Genomic DNA, 18,794 nt, shown 5'->3' with positions numbered 1-18,794 from the left:
CTATGGGTCGGAACCGACTCGATGGCACTTAACAACAACAACAACCCTCTAACTAAGCGCTGATAGCGTAGTGGTTAAGAATTGGGCTGCTAACCTCAAGGTCAGCAATTTGAAATTACCAGCAGTTACGTGGAAGAGGTGGCTTAATGCTCCCGTCAAGAGTTACAGCCTCGGAAACCCTATGCAGGTTCACGATGAGTCGGAACCAACTCCATGACGCATAACCACCACTCTCTTAGCCAGTCAATCACTCTCCCTTCCCCCCCACCCCTGGTAACTATCAAAGCATGTTTCTTTTAGTATGAATGCTTGCTGTTTTTGAGGACTATCAAGGCAGTCAATGTGACACAATGGAGTGATGGAGTGACAATGGTATATTTTATAAAGCAGAGCTCATGGCCTTGCTTTGCCCCAAATGGGCTGGAGGGATATTGCAGAGGGTGGGAGATAATGGATCACCTCAGGCTTCATGAGTAGGCAGGTGTCCGCATCTTCATGTGACCTGTGTTTGTGGTGAGGAGGAAAGGCGGATCTAAACTGTACATTGTGCTTTAGACATGTGGTTGCACCTCTGTTCTAATATGGTTCCTGCTAGGGAAGAATGATTCTTATTCCTGTTTTACAGAAGAGGAAACTGGGGTCAGAGTGGGGCAATCCTTACCACAAGGTTTTAAACTTAGTAATAATTCAGTTGGCCAAGCACCAAGTACAGGTTTCTGTATTGGGGGTGGAGTTGTCTCTGCTCCTTGAGTCCTCATTGTATTGAGCTCTGGCTGCCTACTGCTCCCAGCATGTTTGCTGGTAGGAAGGGTTCTGCAGGGGTGGAGTATATAGGGTTCTTTTCATGTCTTGGCTGCTATGTGGGGCATTATCGGAGGCTGATGGTATGGTTCTGGAGTAAGACCCTGAGCAAATACACCAGTAGAGGTGTGTCCTTGAGTAGACAGTATAGGCTGGTCAATGTGGGTCACTCTGCCCCTTTCCAGGGCCAAGAGCTGCCCCCTCTAAATATAACCCACTGTGCTGAGCTCAGACCTATTTTAGGCACAGTAAGGGAGGTGGCCAGGCCTTCCCTAGCTTTCACAAGTCACTGCTGCCTGTCTAGTTCTGCCCCTGGCACTGTCACTGGTCCCCTGACTGCACACCATCCACCATGCCTGAGGAGATCCAAGAAGGTAAGAGAGGGTGACCACAAGGGGAGAGGCAAGATCCCAGACCAGTGACCCGGTAGACCAGAAAGACCTGCCTCCTGTCATTTCTTTGGCTGGTCATCAGCATCTTGTCCCAACTCCAGAGAAAAGGGACCTGCCCCCTCTTCATGGAGAGACCTGCCTTGCCTGGAAGCCCTCCTTACCTTGAGTCCTGCCTATCTTACTAAAGATAGTGTGTGTGTGTGTGTGTGTATAAGGGAACTACCTGGTTTGACTACAGGCTATATATACTCAATGGGGTGTGTGGGCATGTTTAACCAGTTTAGCTCTTCCTTCAGTGAGGAAGCTGGGACTGGAGGTGGGTACCTGGCCAGGGGACTGGAAGTAGACAGGCCTCTGGCCTCTCCCCAATTGGGACTCAGTGTCCCCAGTGGCTGAGAATCATTGTCTTTTGGTTTGGCCAGATGTGACTCAGGAAGTTGGGACCTTGGTGGCCATTCACTAACTACTCAACTACATACAAGAGGTACTAGAGCTCAGAAGCCTCAGCATCAGAGACCTAGGTATGCAGCTAGCTTCGGGTACAGTACAGAATGTAGTACCAACTGTCAGGGCTCCAGCTGATGGCCCACAGCCCAGCTTGGCCAACTCCCCTTAATGCATCCCTGTGACATTTTTAACATTTTACAATGGATGGAAAAGGTCTAGTCCCTAGTGGTGGTGAGAAATGTTTACCTCCTTTTAGAGTCTTAACAATAGCATTGTGTATTTTTCCTGTTCACAATCTACATTCAATTTAGAAAGTGTGAGAAAATCAGAGCAGAAAGGATTTAAGATGACCTCCAACCCATGTTCCCAGACACAAATGACATAGTATGTTTGTGTTTTACTTGCTCAAGGGGACAGTTTTAAGCAAATCATGAAGATCTAGTTACTGCTTTCTAGTGACAGGTCCAGAGTTTCTCCTGCCACACTTACCCACATCAGGTGTCTCTGCCCCGACATACTTTGTTATCTATTTAACTTCCAGCTGAGCATCTTGGAGGTCTTAAGAGGCCAAGATAAAACTACCAAGCCAAAAACAGAAGATAACAGAATCAAATATTTAGAAGTCACAACACAAACTTGTGTGTGTGTGTGTTCTTTTTGGGGGGGGAGGCAGAGTGGTGCTAAAAATCACAAGTACACAGACCTCGGTAATGAAATGGTCAGAGGCTGTGAATGAATAAATCCCGAGCAGGAAACTGGGCATCTAATGGCCAAGCTCCCCAAATGAAAGGCCAAATCAAATCAGTCAAGAAAGTCCTTTTCTCAGCTCTCAAATTTTCAAACATAGTACTTATGTCCACATGTATCTATGTAAATATTTTATTCAATGGTGGTACATCATGTTGTTCATATTACCCTGTTGGGACTGCCATTCTGGAGGACAATTTGATAACAGCTTAAAAAAAATCCGTTCTTTGATCTAGTAATTTTACTTTGGGAATCTGTCCTTAATGCCTATTGAGAAACTGGGAAAAACCTTCCTTCATACTCAGTGATGGATGTCCATCTGGGGTTATTTATTTCCAAAAGGAATCAGAAACCACCTAAATGTCCAGGCAGCTTCAGAGGAATGTCCGAATGTGCAGTCTGATAACAAAGACAGTCTCCTGCCATGCTGCTGAGTGAAACCAGCAAAGTTCACATGAGTACAGCAGCATCCTACTGGGAATATTAAAGACTGCATAACCGAGTGAAGGCAGGAAAAGCACTGCAAAGGCAACAGCAGGGCAAAGAAGACACCAGGTCCTGGATCTAGTCTGATGGCTACCTCTGGAAAGGAGAAATAGGACTAGACTCCAGACACATGTGGGTGAAGACTAACAAGGCTGAAAAACTACTCACTAGGAATGAGCAGGCAGAGAAAGCCTGAAAGTCCTTGAAAAGCTTAGAATGAACAAACACAAGCTCAAGGTTAATCTGCCTCTTGCCACTGTGCACACAAACAGGTTTAAAGGTGTCTGAGGCATCCAGCCTCCAAACCAAGGATTATTCCCAAGTCAGTTTTAGGTGATTTGGAGCCAGATGCCGCACTGTCATCCATGAGGCCACCTGGGGAGGAGGGAGGGAATGACCAGCTGGCTGAGATCCCTCCACATTGGCCCCGCAGATACCCTGGCGCCCACACTGAGCCCAAGGAGCAGGGCATCACTGGCCCCCAACCACTTGCAGGAGGTGCACCTGTACCAGGTGGAGTCCATCAGTGACCTACACAGCGGAGGTAGGAGGGCAGAGCTATGGGACATGTGGACTGGGAGGGGGGAGTCAAGAACAGGTACACCCACAGCCCTTCTGATATGCCACCTGCCCCACAGGCTTACTGCACCCCTACCTAACCGAGGAGGCTCGGCCATGGGACGAACTTCTGGGGGTCTTGCCACCATCCTTATGTGCCCCGGCCGGTTGTGGCCCAGTGCATGGCCGTGGGGGATTCCTGCTGCTGCTCACATTGCTGGTGCTCACCTGTCTGGCACTTGCTATCCTGGCCGTCTACCTGAGTGGTATGGACAGTACGGGATGCCTAAGGGCAAAGCAGTGGGACCAGGAGGCCCTTCTGTGTGGCTGGAAGGCAAAGCCACAGAGACATAAGTAGGGGTGGAGAGAAAGTATATGGGGCAGTGCCCATGGGGACTCCTCATGCTGGGGCTGGGTAGAACAGGAGGGGTTGAGGGCGGCTACCTGGCTGACATCCTACCCTGCCTGCCCACCGCAGTGCTACAGAGTGAATCCCTGCGTGTTCTGGCACACACCCTGCGGACGCAAGAGGAGACACTACTGAAACTCCGGCTTGCCAGTCTTAGTCAGCTGCGGAGGCTCAATCTGAGTGAAGCTGGAGCACCCAGTTGAGATGCTGCCTGGCCCTGGGGCCTGGGGTTGTATAGAGGGGGAAATAAAGTGGCCATTGGCAGGGCCCTCCTCTCCCACTGCTGGTCATGTCCACACTACTTCCTCAGTGAGATTTCTGGGCAAGAGCAGGACCTAACCCCACAGTTGCTAGACTCTCCTGGCCTCTGCAGGCCAGATCGAGCCAAGTCTTTTGGTGTCAAGGCCCTGCTTTGGGTGGCCCAAGGTCAAAGAAGAGGGTATCAGCCTCCTAGCTCTTCCTGTAACTCGTCAGCACCCTCTGGCCATCCCCAGATAGCAGGCTCAACAAGCCCAGGAATACCCACCACCCCCATGCCATTCACCCAGACTCTGCCAAGCCTCCCAATAGGGGTCCAGCTTTAGTTTCCAAGACAGGCTAGACTCTGAGGAGGAAGGGGGGACCACTTGGGGAAAGGCTGCCTTGGAAGGCAAAGGTGAGATTGGACCCAAGTCTGGGGTGGTAGAGGGGGAGGGGAAGGGACAGGCAGAAACACCCAGAAGCCACAATATACTGAGCACTCTGTTTAATTGTCTCTAATAATCTTTAAAAATCAGCACAAAAATTTATTCCAGGTACCTCACCTCCCTACCGACTACCCAGATACTCTACTGCTCCCTTACCCAATAAATGAAGGCCTAAGAAGGGAAAAAGACAGTTTCCCCATCCCCTACTTCCTGCCCTACAGCCCTGGGACAGGCACACATCTGGTCAGGCCTATAATAGGGCAGGAAAAGGTAACAAGGCTGAGTACTAGGGAAAAGGGTCAGGGTCCCAAGCAGCCTGGCTGCCAGTTCCCCCACCCCCATACCTGTTTTTGGTTTTGTCATTAAGAAAATAAAGCAACAATAACTGGCGGGGACCAGTCACTGCACTGTCTTTTGTTAAAAACATGGGCAAGGGTGTGGAAAGTCTCCTCTTCAGTGGGTCCTGACTCACAGAATGTCTGCCCGCTTGTCCCGCACACGGTTGCGTGCCTTGGTCCGGGCTTTGAAGACGGCAGCGTTGTACAGGTGCTGGAGGGGCAGAGGGTGGTAAGCAGGGAAGGGGGAAGCCCAGGGTTCCAGAACTCCTCCTCTGGTCCCTGCAGAGCTCCAGTTTCCCAAGAAACAAGAGAATGGAGGAAAGATGGAGGTGCCCAAGGGTACACACCTTTTCAAAGCGTGAAATCTTGCAGGCCTTAAGGGCTGCAGCATCCAGCATTAGCACAGGGCCTAGACCAAAGATGTCACGGAGTAGCTCATTGTTCTGGGGACATAGAAGGCAGTGAGATCAAGCCAACTGGAAGCAGCCCTTCCTGCCTCCACCCTGTCTGATTCCCACCTGGAGGTGGTGGTGCATGCCAGAGCCCAGCACATCCTTGAAGGCAGAGTAGACCCGGCGCCGGGCCCAGCTGTTCACATAGAGCACCTCGAGCCCAAAGCGGATTGTCTCTTCCTCACATTCACCGCCCTGCAGGGTAGACTCGGCTTGGCTACGGTGCCTGGTGGTGCCCTCCCACTAGGACACACACCTTGAGATAGTGCATTCTCACACACCTCGACAAAGTGCAGTACATCTCGGAAAGTTGAGCGCTGGCGCCGGCGGTCAGCCTTGGCCCGGTACTTGTTGCTGTCAGTGGCCAGAGTACGCAGAGTACTACACAGGGCCTCCATGTCCTCATAACTAAAGTCTTCCTGCAGGGGAGGCATAAAGAGTCTGCGTTCTGTTGGCTATCAATAGGGACCACCCAAAGCCACTCGTCCCTGAGAATATTCTTTTCTTCCTCTCATGCCTGACTCTGAGCTCCTACTTGGCTCCTGCTGGGTTAGATGCCCTTGCCAAGGGCTCCTCTTACAGCACCTAACGTGGGCATCTATGTTACTGCCAGCTCCCCTCCACACTAGGCAAAGGCTTCCCTGCTCTCTGGTATCTCCTGCAGCCAGCCTGGGAGGGGCAGGTAGTACCATTCCCCACCCATTTCTTGCACCTCAAGTTCCCGGGCGAGTTCAAAGAGCAGTGCAATGGTCTCGCCAACGGCAATCCGCAGGTTCACACTTTCACTGGACAAGAGCTGGGGCAATCGGGGCAGCTGTCTGGGAAAGGAACAGACTGAGCTTCCTGTATCAGTGGAGGGTCTCCTCACCTTTCCCTTTCCCTGCCTGCTGCCTTACCTGTCTAGGATGTGGCTGATGTGGGTGCTGGGACAGATGGTGAGTAGCAATGCCCAGGCCTGCAGAGCAGCACACAGCAGGCCATGCAGACTTGCAGGGGCCACAGGTGCTGTGGAGCCACGCACCCCATAGGCCCGGCTGAAAACACTTTCTAAGCAAGTAAGGCAAGAGACCAGGTCCTAGGGGTACAGAGAAGCAGGGGAGTGACTCAGGGACACATGCAGGGTGTAGATGTTCTACCACCTGCCCCCAAAGGCCACTCACCTGGACATCAGCAGCTGCTACGTAACAGCCCAAGCTGAGAGCAGCAGCACACTGTTGAGAGGACAGTCAAGTCAGGGGGTAAGCCTGGGTCCCCAGTCATGAGCCCCATCACCCTTTATAGTAGGGGAGCCTGGAGTTGAGTGGGACTCACTACACTGCTTAGGGAAGGCGGGGTGGTGGTGTTGCCAAGCACGGGAACACTCACGTGGAGCCGGGCAGCAGGGCTAGCTGTGCCGTCGCTGAGCATGGAGACCAGGACGGGCTGCAGGCTGTGGAACAGCTCCTCACCCTTGGGCCCTGGGCCCAGCTGCACGCAGAGCAGACCTAGCACGGCAGCAGCCAGGGCCTGTTCCTCACCCTTCCCTAGGGGATGCTTTCTGGTTAGCCTATGCAGCAAGGGTCAGACCCGCTCAGTTCACGTTCACCCCCGACCAATCTTACTCCCAACCTTTTTTGAGGCACTTTTCCAGAGCATCAGCCAGAGTGAGGCGGCGCTCCAGTAGGAAGTCAGGGAGTAGGCGGGACGCCAGGGCTAGGCGCAGGCTCTCCAGGGCACTCTGCCGGGTCTTGGCACTGAGAGGCAGAGAAGAAGGGTCATGTGGACTAGTCTTCCCTTGGTCATAAGTGAGCAGGGACATGGATGTAGGGGTTGGTTGGTTGGTAGCTGGGGGTACCTCTTGTCTGTAAGGCAGTCCACATACTCCTTCAGCTTATCCTCAAAGTCTTCCTGCTGAGCCTGCTCATCCACAGCATCCCCCACTGCAAAGCCAACTGGTCAGTTCCACTTCCAACCCTTGCAAAGAGCCCCTACTGAACCCTTGCCTGCTTTCACTGGCTCTCACCAAGGCAGTCCTCTGTGGTGACACTGAGAAGGCTGGGACAGTCACTGGTAGTGCTTCGGGCCTCACTGGCTGCCTCATCCTCGCTGGAACCTGAGTCAGCTTGGGCACTGCTCCGGGCACCTGGGGAAGGTAGAATGGGGTGCTTGATTTGCCTCCATGATGAGGATGGCCCCATAACCCAAGACAGAATGTGACCCCTTCCCAGAGATAAGAAAACTTGAGACTGATGCAGGGCTGACACAAGGGACACTGAGCCAGGAGGCAGGAGAAAGGGAAGGTCAATTTTCTGGATGGCATTAGCTACAATTTGCTGGATGGCATTAGCCTAGGTACGCACACCCCCAACCCCCTATGCCCCGCATCAAGCCTGGTGGACGGTGTTACCCTGAGGCCAGAGGCCTCTTTAAAGAGGAGTCTAGGAGGTAGGTAGAGGTAGAAGGGACTGCACAGTCTCTACCGAGGCATGTGGCCCAGGCTGAAGTGGGGACCAGCCACCAGCTTGAATAATAACCATAAAGTGGGCATAGTGAGGGTCAGAGGCTTAGATTCTAGAATCAGATTCAGATTTCAAACTCTGGCTCCACATCTTTACAGGTGTGTGACCAGATCAAGTAGCCAGGCTCAGTTTCTCCATCTGTAAAACAGAGCTTCAAAAGAATCTCTTTTGGGTGCGGTGGGTGTTATGTTTACTTGTTATGGTTCTTCAGTGGGCCAACAATTTTACCAGGCCACCCATGGGCCCTGGGAGCAGCAGTCAAACTCTTAAGGGGTGAGTAGGCACCCCAGATTCTAATATACTATTCTCTAAGCTCCCCTGGTATGGCGCTGTGTATAAAGCATTGAACCGCAAGGTCGGTTTGAACCTTGAGGTCAGCTTTTCAAATTTACCAGTGGCCCCTTGGAACCCCTATACAGGGTTGCCATGAGTGAGAACCGGCTCCACGGCACTTTACAACAACAAGCTCCCATGGTGTCCTGGTGTGGCCACTCCTCAGAAACCCTTCACAGGGTACAGGGTCACTATGAGTTGGAACCGACTCAACACACTTAACAACAAGCTGCTCTTGGTCCATTCTGGGACTTCAGCCCTGAGAGTAGCAGCAGAAAGTAAGCTGCTATGTGAGCTCCTAAAGACAGGGGGTGTCCAGGTCAGCAGGGTTGGAGCACTCCTATACAAGGGACTCTGCCCAGGGTGAGGCTGACAGGCGCAGGGGCAAATTCTGGTCTCCAGATTAGCTGTACTTCTCTTGAAATATTCTCCCTGGCTATGGACAAAGTTCACCTTAACCAATGGTCTCTGCTCACCTAGTTCACTACTCTGCCTGGCAAAACAGCTCAGCCTTTGCATAATATGTTCCCTCAGCATGATGCTCACTTCTCCACCTACTCCAAACTCACAGAAGCTCCTCCCCTGGGAGGTCTCTCCCATTCCTAAATCTGGAGGTAACTCCACATAGTGAATGCTAGTCCTCTGGCTTTGGCACTTCCTGCTTAGATGTCCCCTTACCCGAGACCCATCAAGGCAATGACCAGAGCTAAGCTGTTTCCCCTTCCTGCACAGTAAACATATATGTTTACCACGCCAGATTACACTCCTGGTCGACACTGATAAGCAGGACCAGGGCTGCTACAGTGTCAGGGCATGGGCTCTTTACATCTCTTCGGGGGCTCCTACTGTTCCTCACATCCCTTCCGGGATGCCTCTCTTTCTCTCGGTTCTCCAGGCAGGTTGGACTTCTAGGATCTACCGCCGACTTCCTTGTACAGTCCGGAAAAAGACTAGGGCTTGGTGAGAAGGCTGGCCCTTTTTGGTAGATTCTTCCAACCCATTAAGTACCTGGGGTTAAGGGTCAATGTTAAAACAGGCCTCGAGGTGCTTGCCAGATTACCGCCGAGAACGCAGACTCTAGGCAGGCGGCAGTACGCTTAAGTTGGGTGCACACGTGGCTTCTGCTTCCCCGGGCACGTGCCAGCCTCCGGGGAGTTCTGGAAGGCTGCACCAAGCTGGTCAAGGTGGGGATCCCTACCGTAAGACCATCTGAGTCACCGACGGGGGACACAGAGAGGGGCCCCGCCCTCTGCCCATCAACTACACAGCGCCCCTTACTCACCCCCTCCGCGACGCTGGCCGCCCTTACGAGGCACGTTCCCCTTGCGGGCGCGGGGCATACTGGGAACCAAACACACGGGGCGCAGGGTCAGGGACCTGGAGGGTGGGGGCTCCGAACCAGCGAAACACTGGCCGGTGCGCGGTGCTGAGACTTCGGAAAGCGACTGGAGTCACACGCCGCGCGCTCCACCATCTTCGCGAAGCGCCCCGCCCAGATAAACGGGCCGCCGGGAAGGCGAGTTCCTGATCTTCCGATTTAGACCTGCATCCACCGGATCGAAACTTCCGTTCCCAGGTGGCTGCGCGCGCAGATTACCGCGGAGTCATTGAGCACACAGCACCTCGGGAATTGTAGTCTCTCCTGGGACTCGTAAGCCTGCGACGCTTTTACTGAACTATGCACCCACAATGCCCTGCATTCCCCTTAACGGCACACGTGCACGATCAAATTTATAAACTGCGCCCTCGGAGCAATCCTACAAGGCAGGACAGGGATCTCTGGACCCTTATGGCAAAGCACTTACGATGTGGCCTACGAGTGACCATGGGAGGAGTGTAGGGCTGGGTAGAAAAATGAATACAGCCAAACGTCAGCCAATGAAATAAAAAGCGAGTTTATGATGAAAGCAGAGTATAGACAATAGGTTAGCATACCCAGAGTTTAGCCAAGTTTTTCTTGGGGCTCACCCACCCTTGGATAGGTCTTCTGTGACTTCCTGTTGGACCCAGTCTGGTGCAGGAACAAAGCCCTGGACTCACAACCCTAACCAGCAGGAACCCTGACTCTGGGGTTGCTTCCCCACTTCATCAGGGGTCAGATTTTTGAAACTGTAGAAGAATCCTTTTCTCCAGACCTTCTTACTACCCAGGGATGGGGTGAGGAGGGCAGAGGAGTGGGGTATGTGCCTGGGAGAGTTGACTGTGAGCTGAATAGTGAAGTGGTAGGCCAGGGGCAGGTGACTCCTGGCATTATGCTGCCTCCTTAGACCCAGGCCTGGGCTTCTGGCAAGTGGATCCAGCCCAGCCGTAGTAACAGTGGCAGTTGAAGGACTCCCAAACTCCAGGGACACCATCAGGCGGCAGGTGCAGAAAGGCTTCCAGCTGCCCTGCATCTCTCCGGGCACAGCGCCCATGGCCATGGCATCGCTGGTGACTACAGGCCATGGCTGCCCTGGTCACATTGATCACATAAGGGCCCAAAGTGCCCACCAGATAGTCGTGGAGATGCCAGCAATCCTCCTGAGGGGAAGGAGAGGGATGTGCTAATACATCTACTTCATGGCCCCAATACTGGTCTCTCTCTGACCCTTGGACCCCCGCATGGGCTATATAGCAGGCTGAAGGGGGCAGTACTCACCTCAGAGCTGGAGAAGCTCAGATCCCCCCAGAGGACCACACCAGCTGCACCCAGTGCTGCACTCACACCCATGGTCTGAACAAGGTCATCCTGGAAGCAGAGAGCTGCTCAGCCAGGTCCGGGGTGGCCAGATCCGTCTAGACCCACCTTCACTTTCAAGAAGTCCTCCTGGTTCACTATCATGATCTGATTCCACCTCGAGGGTAGGACCCTTTGGCACTGGGTCTCTATGTGATCTCTCAGATCCAGAGAATCTCCTGTTAGATTAGTGCTCCAAGATTGGGCCTTACCAAGATCTTCCAACATATAGCCATGCCTCCCTCATCCAATGCCCCAGGGAAGGGCATCCCTTTCAGATAACGCTGAGCAAAGTCTCAGATCTTCCTAGGACAGGGCCCATTCAGATCTTTAGGTAAGTTTCCACTTACCTGGGTCAGGAACCTCCCAGAACGCCTATGTGTAAGGCGGGCATAGGCTAGGACAGGCAGGGGATGCAGGTGCCCAGCATGGGCCACACGAAAGGCCTCTAATAGACGGTGTTGGACAAAGACCTGGCGGTGGGCAAGAGGCAGCCCAGGTGGAAGATAGATGCTGGGGAAGAGGGCACTAGAGGCAGCCCAGAGCCAATGCAGCTGGGTGTTGCGGGCAAGGGTGGCTGCATGGCATCGGCCTGTGTAGTTGGAGGTCATGCTGTGCCAGCCATTGCCACACGCTGGAAAGCGGTAGAAGCCCCATAGCCCACAGGGCTGTAGCGCCCGGCCCAGCCGCAGTGTGTCCTCCATCAGTGCTCGGGCTGCATGTTCAAAGCCAGCCTGGGCCATATGGAGTTGCTCCCTAGGGTCCAGATGGGGGAACAGCTGCCTTGCCCAAGCCCATGAGGCTGCTTGATAAACCCGTCGGCGGCCCCAGTTCCCAGCCCAGAGTGGACACCATTCCTCCCAGTCCAGCACTGCCAGGCCAGCAAAGCTAGGTCCTAGGCTGTGACGGATCTGACAGGCAGCCTTTGCCAGGTGGCAGCCAAGGGGAACCATCTGGGGGATACCCCCATGGTGAGCTATCCCCTTGGGCCCAATGTAGGGATAGAGGCCAAGCCGATTCTTGTAGAAGATGGTGATGTTCTGGCCTTGGAAGCGCTGGCCATGGTTGATTGTGATGCCCAGGGCCTTGAGTGGCAGGTGCACGCCAAAGCGGTCCTTACAGTGTGCTGAGGGCACATTCCACAGTACCAAGAAGGGGTGTTTAGGGGCCCAAAGTGGGGGTTGGCTACACCCCAGGCACAGGGCCACCTCCAGCACCAGGGCCAGGCCTAGCTTCATGATCATGCCCCAGGGAAGAAAACCTGCAGGAGAAAGGGAGGGTGAACTTAGAGACAACACCTTTGATACAGCATGGGCAGCTCCCCAGCCCTCTCTAGTATTTGGAGATTGGGGAAAGCTGGTCCCCAAGGGGACCCACAGGCCTCAAGCTGCCCTCCTATGTTCTCTATCTCTACCATATGCTTTTGCATCCTTGTTCTCCACCCCCACCCCCACCCCCACCCCTTTCAGAAGGCTCCTTCTCTCCTCTGCTCATCTTGTTCATCTTGTTCCCTGCCCAAGACCATTTGGTCCTCACTTCCTTGACTGGTTATTTCCTGCCAGCACTCAGATAACTGCTGTGACAGCACCTCCCATGGCAGGTCTCCTGGATCCACAGGTGACCTTAAGTCATCTGGGTTCCCACCACCTCTGCACCGCCCCTATCCCTGCATGGACCCTGCTGCTGTAATCCTTTATCTTTGTCTTTTTGGGTCAAATCCATCTGTCTTCTTGCCTGTGCCCAGCCCAGGGCCTGACACAAAATAGGTGTTTAGTGCATGGTGATGAGTGAATAGGAAGGGAACAGCCACTCTGGTTTTTGTCCCCTGGGCCTGGCAGTGTGGGAGGGCAAAGGGCCGGTGTTCTTCCTCCAGGGTCCCAGGGCCAAGGTAGATCTGGGGGCTCATGCAGGGACAAGACTGGGATGCAAGGGTGGGGGTCACCCAATGAATAGTCATATCCACACCCAACAAAAGTCTTTATTCAGCCACACTGATGGCTTTGAGCCAGAGCCCTGAAGGCACCTCCTGGCTCTGCTGGCACTCCAGAAACATGTAGGCTAAAGCCACCCCCAGGGTCTAGGGGTTAGTACTGTCCTGAGTAGTCCATTGACACAAAAAGATGATGTCTTGCCCTGGGTAACTTTCAGATGTCTTTCTCCATCCAGAAGATGGTACGGCCCCTCAGGTCTCTGTATCGTCTCTCTAGTAGGTTTTGTGGACAGGAGCCTACTGGGGTTGGGGTGGTCAGAAGCTTAGGCAAGGGAGGGGGTGGTGGCAATGGGAACCCTTTGGGGGCTCTTGGGGCAGCTTGGGCAGTCAGCTTAGGGGCCTTACAAGGTGGCTGGGAATAGGAGGCCTTGGGAAAGGCACTGAGTAGGGTGGTAGGCAGCTCTCGGCTGGTGAAAACTAGGCCCTGCACAGGCTCACTCAGCTGGTACCCCAGGTGGGCGTAAAAATGCATCTGATCCTGGGTAGTGAGGTGCAGTCTGCAAAAGCCCTGGGATTTTGCAAAAACCTCCAGGCCCTCCATGAGGCGGCGGCCAAAGCCACGGCCCCTCAGGGCCCGGGCCACCACCACTGTCTCTACCAGGAGACTCTGGGGCCGGCCTAGCACCCGTGACAGGCGAGCATGGCCCACTACAATAGGAGGTGCCTCAGGTGTGGGGCGGGGGCTCAGCAGCATCAGGCAGAGTGGGAAGGCATCTGAGGACTGGCTTAGGGAGTGTAAGCGAGAGGCTCGACTGCGAGGCCACTGCTCATTGATGAGATCAGCACAAGCATCCAGGAGCTCAGGTCGGCAGTGCACAGGCTCCAGGGTCAACTGGGCCAGGTTGGGAAATTGGGTCTCCTCTGGCTGGTGTGCAGGATCTGAAATCATCTCAGCTGAATGAGGACTGAGGGGCATCTCTGATTGGTGTGCAGGACTTGTGGTCAGCTCAGCTAGTCTGAGGCTCGGAGTCAGCTCTGGTTGGTGTGAGATCCAAGTTCAACTCTGACTGGCACGCAGGATGTAGAGTCGGCTTAGCTGGTTTGGGACTCAGGATCAGCTCCATCCAGTATGCATGGTCTGGGGTTGGGGTCGGCTTGGATAGGCTGGGATTCAGTCAGTTCTTGCCTCAATGTATGTAGTAGGATCCAACCTCAGATGAGCCAGGCTGCAGGTGGCTCAGTACCAGGCTGGGAGTTAAGGCCATGTTCTCCAAGCAGTGGCATCTCTTCAGACCATAAGGGGTATCCTGTGGACAACAGCCCATGCTGGGCCAGGCCGGCAAGGCAGGCAGGATTGGGGTAGGGAACTAGTAAAGAGTACAAGGGGTATCATGTATCCTAGAACTGGGGTGTGATGGGCTGTTCCCTGTCATCACACTTACCTGATTGCACAAGTGATCTAAAGGAAACCCACTCCCTATACTTAGTAGGTCTAGCTCAGGTGAAGAGTAGGGAGTATCGGTTCAGGGTATCCTGCCCCACACTGGATAGAGACTGAGGGCAATGGCGAGCTGCTGCTGCAGTCCAGGGTAAAACCCAGGAGTCCTGGCTCCAGCCTGCTCTGGCTCCAACTTTTGTCTTCCCTTGGACTTCATTGTGCCAGGACATCTAATTCAGCCTCCTTGCTGATCATACCATCATCACCATTCCATCATCAGAACTGACCCTCCACTGGATAAAACATGCAAACTCAACTGGTGACTTCCCTGCTAAACTGATCCAAGGTCTCCTTCAGGGGGAATGCAGCTGCTCTAACACTCCCCTGTCTCTTTTTGCTCCTTACATGCCAGCTCTCCTCCAACTTCTAGCTTTTGAACCACATGTGCAATGCCCACTGCCTAGCCAATACGGGCTCAGCTATCCCTCTTAGGACTGCCTTCTCTACCTGGGGCACAGAGCCCATGGTTCCTTCTCCAACTCTGCACAGTTTGCAATACTTTCATTGAGCCTGGACCCAACTGTCTGATCAGATGGTGTCCTGGACCCAGAACCAACACAGGGCCTTACCCAAAGTAAGACAGTGAGGCCCCTGCAGGTGTGGTTCCCCACAAGCCTGTTTCGTAGCCACCCTTAGATAAGGGCCTCAGCTTCCTTCCTACATCCACTGGGGTGTCTAACGGCCACCAAGCTGGAGATCCAGACCTCCTATATCTAATACGCACTGCTTGCCCACTCTGCCCCAGGCCCTGCTGGCAGAGGGAGTCTTTATGGGATTTCCATGGGTGGGGGACAACTGGATCCCACTCCAACACTTACCTGCTCCAGAAGGGGTGTCTTGGATCCCCTCTCCCACCTCTCCAAGAAAGGCCCCTGAAGGTGAGGCCAATACAACGCTGGTCAGTAACAAGCAGCCCCCTCTTCTCTCACCACATCCCACTAAGAGACTTGTAGGTCTCTCACCTGCACCAGCTTCCTCCGAAGCAGCAGCTTTGCACCTCTGGTAAGGAGAGATAAAGCCCCCAGGATCCACCCCTCAACAGGAGCCCCAGACTTCCCCATCCTCAGGGTTTTAACCCCTTTGGTACTGACTCCTCCTCCTCCAGTGGGCGGGACTGAACACCTGCGTCGCTCAGAGGAACTGCACCATCTTTCTGGTTCCTCGACGGTTTCCCTCTCCCTCCTAATGGGTCACGAATCATGGAGTTTCTGGGGGGGGGGGTTGGGTGGGTGTGTTCCAGCATACTCAGGAAGTTAAAGACCGGCGAAGGGTGGGCATACTGAGCAGCATGGTTACTTGCGGACCGCACACGCAGCTCTCATGGGAAGCTTGGTAGGCAGCTAGGGCAGGTAGCCCGCGGGTGAGGAGGGGACGGTACTGACATGCTGACTCCGGGCTCCCGAGTACTCCGCGTCCTCGCTCTGTACGGGTCGGGATCTTGCTCTGGCTCGGACTCCTCCGTCTGTCCGCGGCTTGGCGGACACACTACAGCCGTTGAGGCTTGCAGTTTACGACCAGGTCCTCAAAAGTTTCCCTTAGGGTCCATCCAGGTCCCACTCCGAGCCTCGCGCGACATCCCTTACGCCCCGCCCCCCGGTTCAGTGCGTCATAACTCTGCCTCGGCGCAGACTCAGCCTAGGCCCTGACTCCGCCTTTGCCCCGCCCCTGCTGAGTCAGGCTACGCTCCCAGCGAGTCTCAGCGCTACAGCTTAGGTCCCGCCTCTGTTCAGTTCCCCCGTCCAACACGTCACATCCTCTGCTGGGCGCAGTCTCCACCTCCTGCTGACTCAACTGCTGGGACGCCTAGCCCGCCCAGGTTTAGGCAGTTCCCGTCCCGCCAGGCACTCACCTGCGAATCCCAGGCCCACCTATCTTCCCTCCTCAGCCAGCGTGAAATTGGTCGGGTCAGGTGAAGTTTCCTTCAGAAACTTGGGCTCCGCACTGGGAAGTAGCTGCCCATGTACAGAAATCTGACCAAGTGAGACCAGTCTCCTTCGCCCTCTAGATCTCGGGGCCTGCACATTTTAGACGCTTAATCAACAGCACGAAGCAAGATTTTTGTCTACTTTATTTGCGGGACTACGCAAGAACTAGTGCCTCTGAGTGGGTTCAAGGTTTGCGCAGGGCTGGTCACAATCCACACAAGAGTCGGAGTTCTGCTCAAGGGCTCCACTTCTCCTTTTGTGTGTCTTAGTTTCCTAATGGTGTTGTGTGAGAATTAAAGGAGCTAGTCCAGTTGAGGAGTCCTGGTGTGGCACTTTAGGATATGCACTGGACTGCTAACCACAAGGTCACCATTTCAAACCTACCAGTTACTCCTTGGAAACCCTATACAGGGTTGCTATGAGTGGAAAAGAACTTTATGGCACTTAACAAAAATCTAGTTGAAATGCTCTGGCATAGGTGTTTCAGTGAATGTCAGCTTTTGCGGTGGCTGCAGTTAAGAGACTGGCTGAGTGTCTGGAGGAATTGGCTATGACTCTGCTTGGTGCCTGTGGACATGGAGTAGATAGTGGCTGCCCTTGGCTCCAGTTCCTTATGTGACTATTCTGGGCTATAGGCATGTGTGTATGTGCTGGACATATGCCCATGATAGTGACTGGACGTACTCCTGACTATGACCATGACTTGTGTATCTGAACTTGGAAAGCTGTGGCTAGCCTCAGAGTGGAGTGGATTATTAGATGCTCGATGTGCACATTCTTGTAGATGACTAGTCACCATGGGCCCTGCTGTTCACACCATGTTCCCTGCCAGCCATGGTAACAGCGACATTCAAACTCCTTAGCCATCTGAGCCTTATCTTCAAGAGACAGGGCACCCCGCAGGGTCAGGGGCCCACCACTACTAGGCTTGGGCTGGATGAAGAAACTGGCAGGGTTGAGGAAGAGGAGGGCATCAGGGTGGCTGGCGCGGCGGACACAGCGGCCATGGCCTGAGCACAGGGCGTGACTGCAGAGAAAAGCCCCACTGGTCACATTCAGGATGAAGGGCCCCAGTGTGGTATCCACATACTCCTTGATGGCCTGGCACGATTCCTGGGGAAGCAGAGGGACTGTCAGGGATATCCTGGTCACACATAGGCGTACATGGGGTACGGAGTCATTTACTTGCTAGCCAGCCAGGACGGCAGAGGTGAAAAAGATGGGCCAGGGTCTCCCCAGACAGCCTGAACTCCCCTCCTCCTCCCAGTCCTGAGCTCACCTTGGTTCTCGTGTTCTCCCAGCTCACCCACAGCACCACTCCTGCTGCTCCTTGGGCTGCACTCTCCCCCAGGCTGTGCTCCAGCTCATCCTGGGGACAGGGACAGCATAGTGGGACCTTCCTCCCAATCATGACAGACTGAGGGAACACAATTAGATGGGACAAGTAGCTCTCTAACCCTCCCTCTGGACCTGCTCTGGTGGCCTCAGAGGCAGATTTGTCCCCTGTAGTCTGTGAGCACCACACAAGGAGGGCTTACAGCTTTCTAATGCATGCAGAAACTCCAGTGCCAACATAGAGGTTGACACAAAGCATGGGCTCAATGAAGGTGTGAAAGAATGGATTTAAGTGCCCCAAGGTACATTTACAAAGTGGGCAGGGTCACAGAAAGTGACTCACCAGGGATAGAAAATGCTCTGTCATCTCGTAGAAGATCTGGGCATAGGGCAGCACCGGTAGGTCAGTGTCTCCAACACCCATGGTCACACGGAAAGCTTCACCTACGCGGTGCCGCACATACATCTGTGCTTTCCCTGTGCCCTTCAGCACAGCAGGCAGGTAGATACTGGGGTAGAGGGCACGGCTCTGACGCCAAAGCCACCCCAGCTGGTCATTCTGGGCAACAACGCCTGGTGGACATTGTCCTGTGTAGTTGGAACTTAGAAAGTCGTAGTTATAGCAGTCAGGAAAGTTGTAGAAACCCCAGAGGCCACTGGGTCGCAGTGCCTGCCCCAGCTGGAGGGTGCCTGCCATCCAGGCTTGTGCAGCCTCCTGGAACTGGTTCTGGGCTGCTGCTTCTACCTGAGAATATGGCCAATCTGGATGTTGTTCCTGTACCAATGCCCGTGAGCGCTTCCGGTAAATATCCTTGGCATCCCAGTTGAAGGCCCAGCGTGGGCGCCACGCCTCCCAGTCAATAACCGCCAGCCCTGAGAAGTTGGATGCAGGCATGGCAATCAGAATGTCCTGGTGTGCATAGGCCAGGTGGACAACCAGGCTAGCATTCTGGGGCAGGCCTCCAAACACTGGCTCTGCAGTAGATGTGTAGTAGGGGTAAGTGCCCAGCTGGGAGCTGTAGAAAATGGTCATGTCAGGGCCTCGAAAGGTCTGCCCTGGGTTGACCACCACATCAAAGACACTGACATCCACATCCACTCCATGTTTCTCCAGGCACCATTGGGTGTTGGCATTCCATATGGTGGTGAAGGGCTGGTAGGGTATCACAGGGTCCTTGGAGCCTTGAGCCATTCCCAGCAAGGTCAAGAAGAGAGCACAAAAGGACAGCAGGTGGGCTGCCAT

The 18,794-nt window shown here is 54.1% G+C and overlaps 5 protein-coding genes across 5 annotated transcripts; 1 reads left to right on the top strand and 4 right to left on the bottom strand.

Annotated features, from left to right (window-relative positions):
* Positions 1 to 1,153: 1,153 nt before the first annotated feature.
* Positions 1,154 to 4,043, top strand: LSMEM2 (leucine-rich single-pass membrane protein 2). The gene is made up of 4 exons (XM_006873576.1): positions 1,154 to 1,175; positions 3,307 to 3,417; positions 3,512 to 3,697; positions 3,910 to 4,043. Exons 1-4 carry the CDS (start codon positions 1,154 to 1,156, stop codon positions 4,041 to 4,043), a joined length of 453 nt encoding a protein of 150 aa, XP_006873638.1.
* Positions 4,044 to 4,994: 951 nt separating this feature from the next.
* IFRD2 (interferon-related developmental regulator 2) lies at positions 4,995 to 9,664 on the bottom strand. The gene is made up of 12 exons (XM_006873575.1): positions 9,430 to 9,664; positions 7,319 to 7,438; positions 7,151 to 7,235; positions 6,925 to 7,049; positions 6,682 to 6,839; positions 6,477 to 6,527; positions 6,213 to 6,391; positions 6,029 to 6,134; positions 5,598 to 5,735; positions 5,383 to 5,511; positions 5,212 to 5,307; positions 4,995 to 5,075 (listed from the first exon to the last, which is right to left on the bottom strand). Exons 1-12 carry the CDS (start codon positions 9,485 to 9,487, stop codon positions 4,995 to 4,997), a joined length of 1,326 nt encoding a protein of 441 aa, XP_006873637.1. The 5' UTR covers positions 9,488 to 9,664.
* Positions 9,665 to 10,373: 709 nt separating this feature from the next.
* HYAL3 (hyaluronoglucosaminidase 3) lies at positions 10,374 to 12,107 on the bottom strand. The gene is made up of 3 exons (XM_006873574.1): positions 11,214 to 12,107; positions 10,786 to 10,875; positions 10,374 to 10,667 (listed from the first exon to the last, which is right to left on the bottom strand). Exons 1-3 carry the CDS (start codon positions 12,105 to 12,107, stop codon positions 10,398 to 10,400), a joined length of 1,254 nt encoding a protein of 417 aa, XP_006873636.1. The 3' UTR covers positions 10,374 to 10,397.
* Positions 12,108 to 13,007: 900 nt separating this feature from the next.
* Positions 13,008 to 13,962, bottom strand: NAT6 (N-acetyltransferase 6 (GCN5-related)). Its single transcript, XM_006873573.1, has 2 exons — positions 13,839 to 13,962; positions 13,008 to 13,783 (listed from the first exon to the last, which is right to left on the bottom strand). The coding sequence occupies exons 1-2, from the start codon at positions 13,915 to 13,917 to the stop codon at positions 13,008 to 13,010; spliced, it is 855 nt and encodes a 284-aa protein (XP_006873635.1). The 5' UTR covers positions 13,918 to 13,962.
* Positions 13,963 to 17,008: 3,046 nt separating this feature from the next.
* HYAL1 (hyaluronoglucosaminidase 1) lies at positions 17,009 to 18,794 on the bottom strand. The gene is made up of 3 exons (XM_006873572.1): positions 17,895 to 18,794; positions 17,496 to 17,585; positions 17,009 to 17,329 (listed from the first exon to the last, which is right to left on the bottom strand). Exons 1-3 carry the CDS (start codon positions 18,792 to 18,794, stop codon positions 17,009 to 17,011), a joined length of 1,311 nt encoding a protein of 436 aa, XP_006873634.1.

The sequence above is a fragment of the Chrysochloris asiatica genome, unplaced genomic scaffold (genome assembly GCF_000296735.1).
Source record: "Chrysochloris asiatica unplaced genomic scaffold, ChrAsi1.0 scaffold00246, whole genome shotgun sequence".
Taxonomy (NCBI): Eukaryota; Metazoa; Chordata; class Mammalia; order Afrosoricida; family Chrysochloridae; genus Chrysochloris; species Chrysochloris asiatica.
This window is presented reverse-complemented; position numbering and strand designations above follow the sequence as displayed.

What these genes read in the sequence shown, in the direction of transcription:
- HYAL3 (XM_006873574.1), bottom strand. Translation starts at nt 12,107, where the DNA reads ATGATCATGAAGCTAGGCCTGGCCCTGGTGCTGGAGGTGGCCCTGTGC. An exon ending in CTGGGAGGTTCCTGACCCAG is followed by an intron (nt 10,876 to 11,213) that starts GTAAGTGGAAAC and finishes CTCTGCTTCCAG; the next exon opens with GATGACCTTGTTCAGACCAT. An exon ending in TGAGCTTCTCCAGCTCTGAG is followed by an intron (nt 10,668 to 10,785) that starts GTGAGTACTGCC and finishes CCTTCCCCTCAG; the next exon opens with GAGGATTGCTGGCATCTCCA.
- HYAL1 (XM_006873572.1), bottom strand. Translation starts at nt 18,794, where the DNA reads ATGGCAGCCCACCTGCTGTCCTTTTGTGCTCTCTTCTTGACCTTGCTG. An exon ending in CAGAGCATTTTCTATCCCTG is followed by an intron (nt 17,586 to 17,894) that starts GTGAGTCACTTT and finishes CCCTGTCCCCAG; the next exon opens with GATGAGCTGGAGCACAGCCT. An exon ending in GGGAGAACACGAGAACCAAG is followed by an intron (nt 17,330 to 17,495) that starts GTGAGCTCAGGA and finishes CTGCTTCCCCAG; the next exon opens with GAATCGTGCCAGGCCATCAA.
- LSMEM2 (XM_006873576.1), top strand. Translation starts at nt 1,154, where the DNA reads ATGCCTGAGGAGATCCAAGAAG. An exon ending in GCCTGAGGAGATCCAAGAAG is followed by an intron (nt 1,176 to 3,306) that starts GTAAGAGAGGGT and finishes TTGGCCCCGCAG; the next exon opens with ATACCCTGGCGCCCACACTG. An exon ending in CCTGGCCGTCTACCTGAGTG is followed by an intron (nt 3,698 to 3,909) that starts GTATGGACAGTA and finishes TGCCCACCGCAG; the next exon opens with TGCTACAGAGTGAATCCCTG.
- IFRD2 (XM_006873575.1), bottom strand. Translation starts at nt 9,487, where the DNA reads ATGCCCCGCGCCCGCAAGGGGAACGTGCCTCGTAAGGGCGGCCAGCGT. An exon ending in GGAAAAGTGCCTCAAAAAAG is followed by an intron (nt 6,840 to 6,924) that starts GTTGGGAGTAAG and finishes AGCATCCCCTAG; the next exon opens with GGAAGGGTGAGGAACAGGCC. An exon ending in GCATGCACCACCACCTCCAG is followed by an intron (nt 5,308 to 5,382) that starts GTGGGAATCAGA and finishes CTATGTCCCCAG; the next exon opens with AACAATGAGCTACTCCGTGA.
- NAT6 (XM_006873573.1), bottom strand. Translation starts at nt 13,917, where the DNA reads ATGGAGCTGATCCTGAGTCCCAAACCAGCTAAGCCGACTCTACATCCT. An exon ending in AGAGTTGAACTTGGATCTCA is followed by an intron (nt 13,784 to 13,838) that starts CACCAACCAGAG and finishes CCACAAGTCCTG; the next exon opens with CACACCAATCAGAGATGCCC.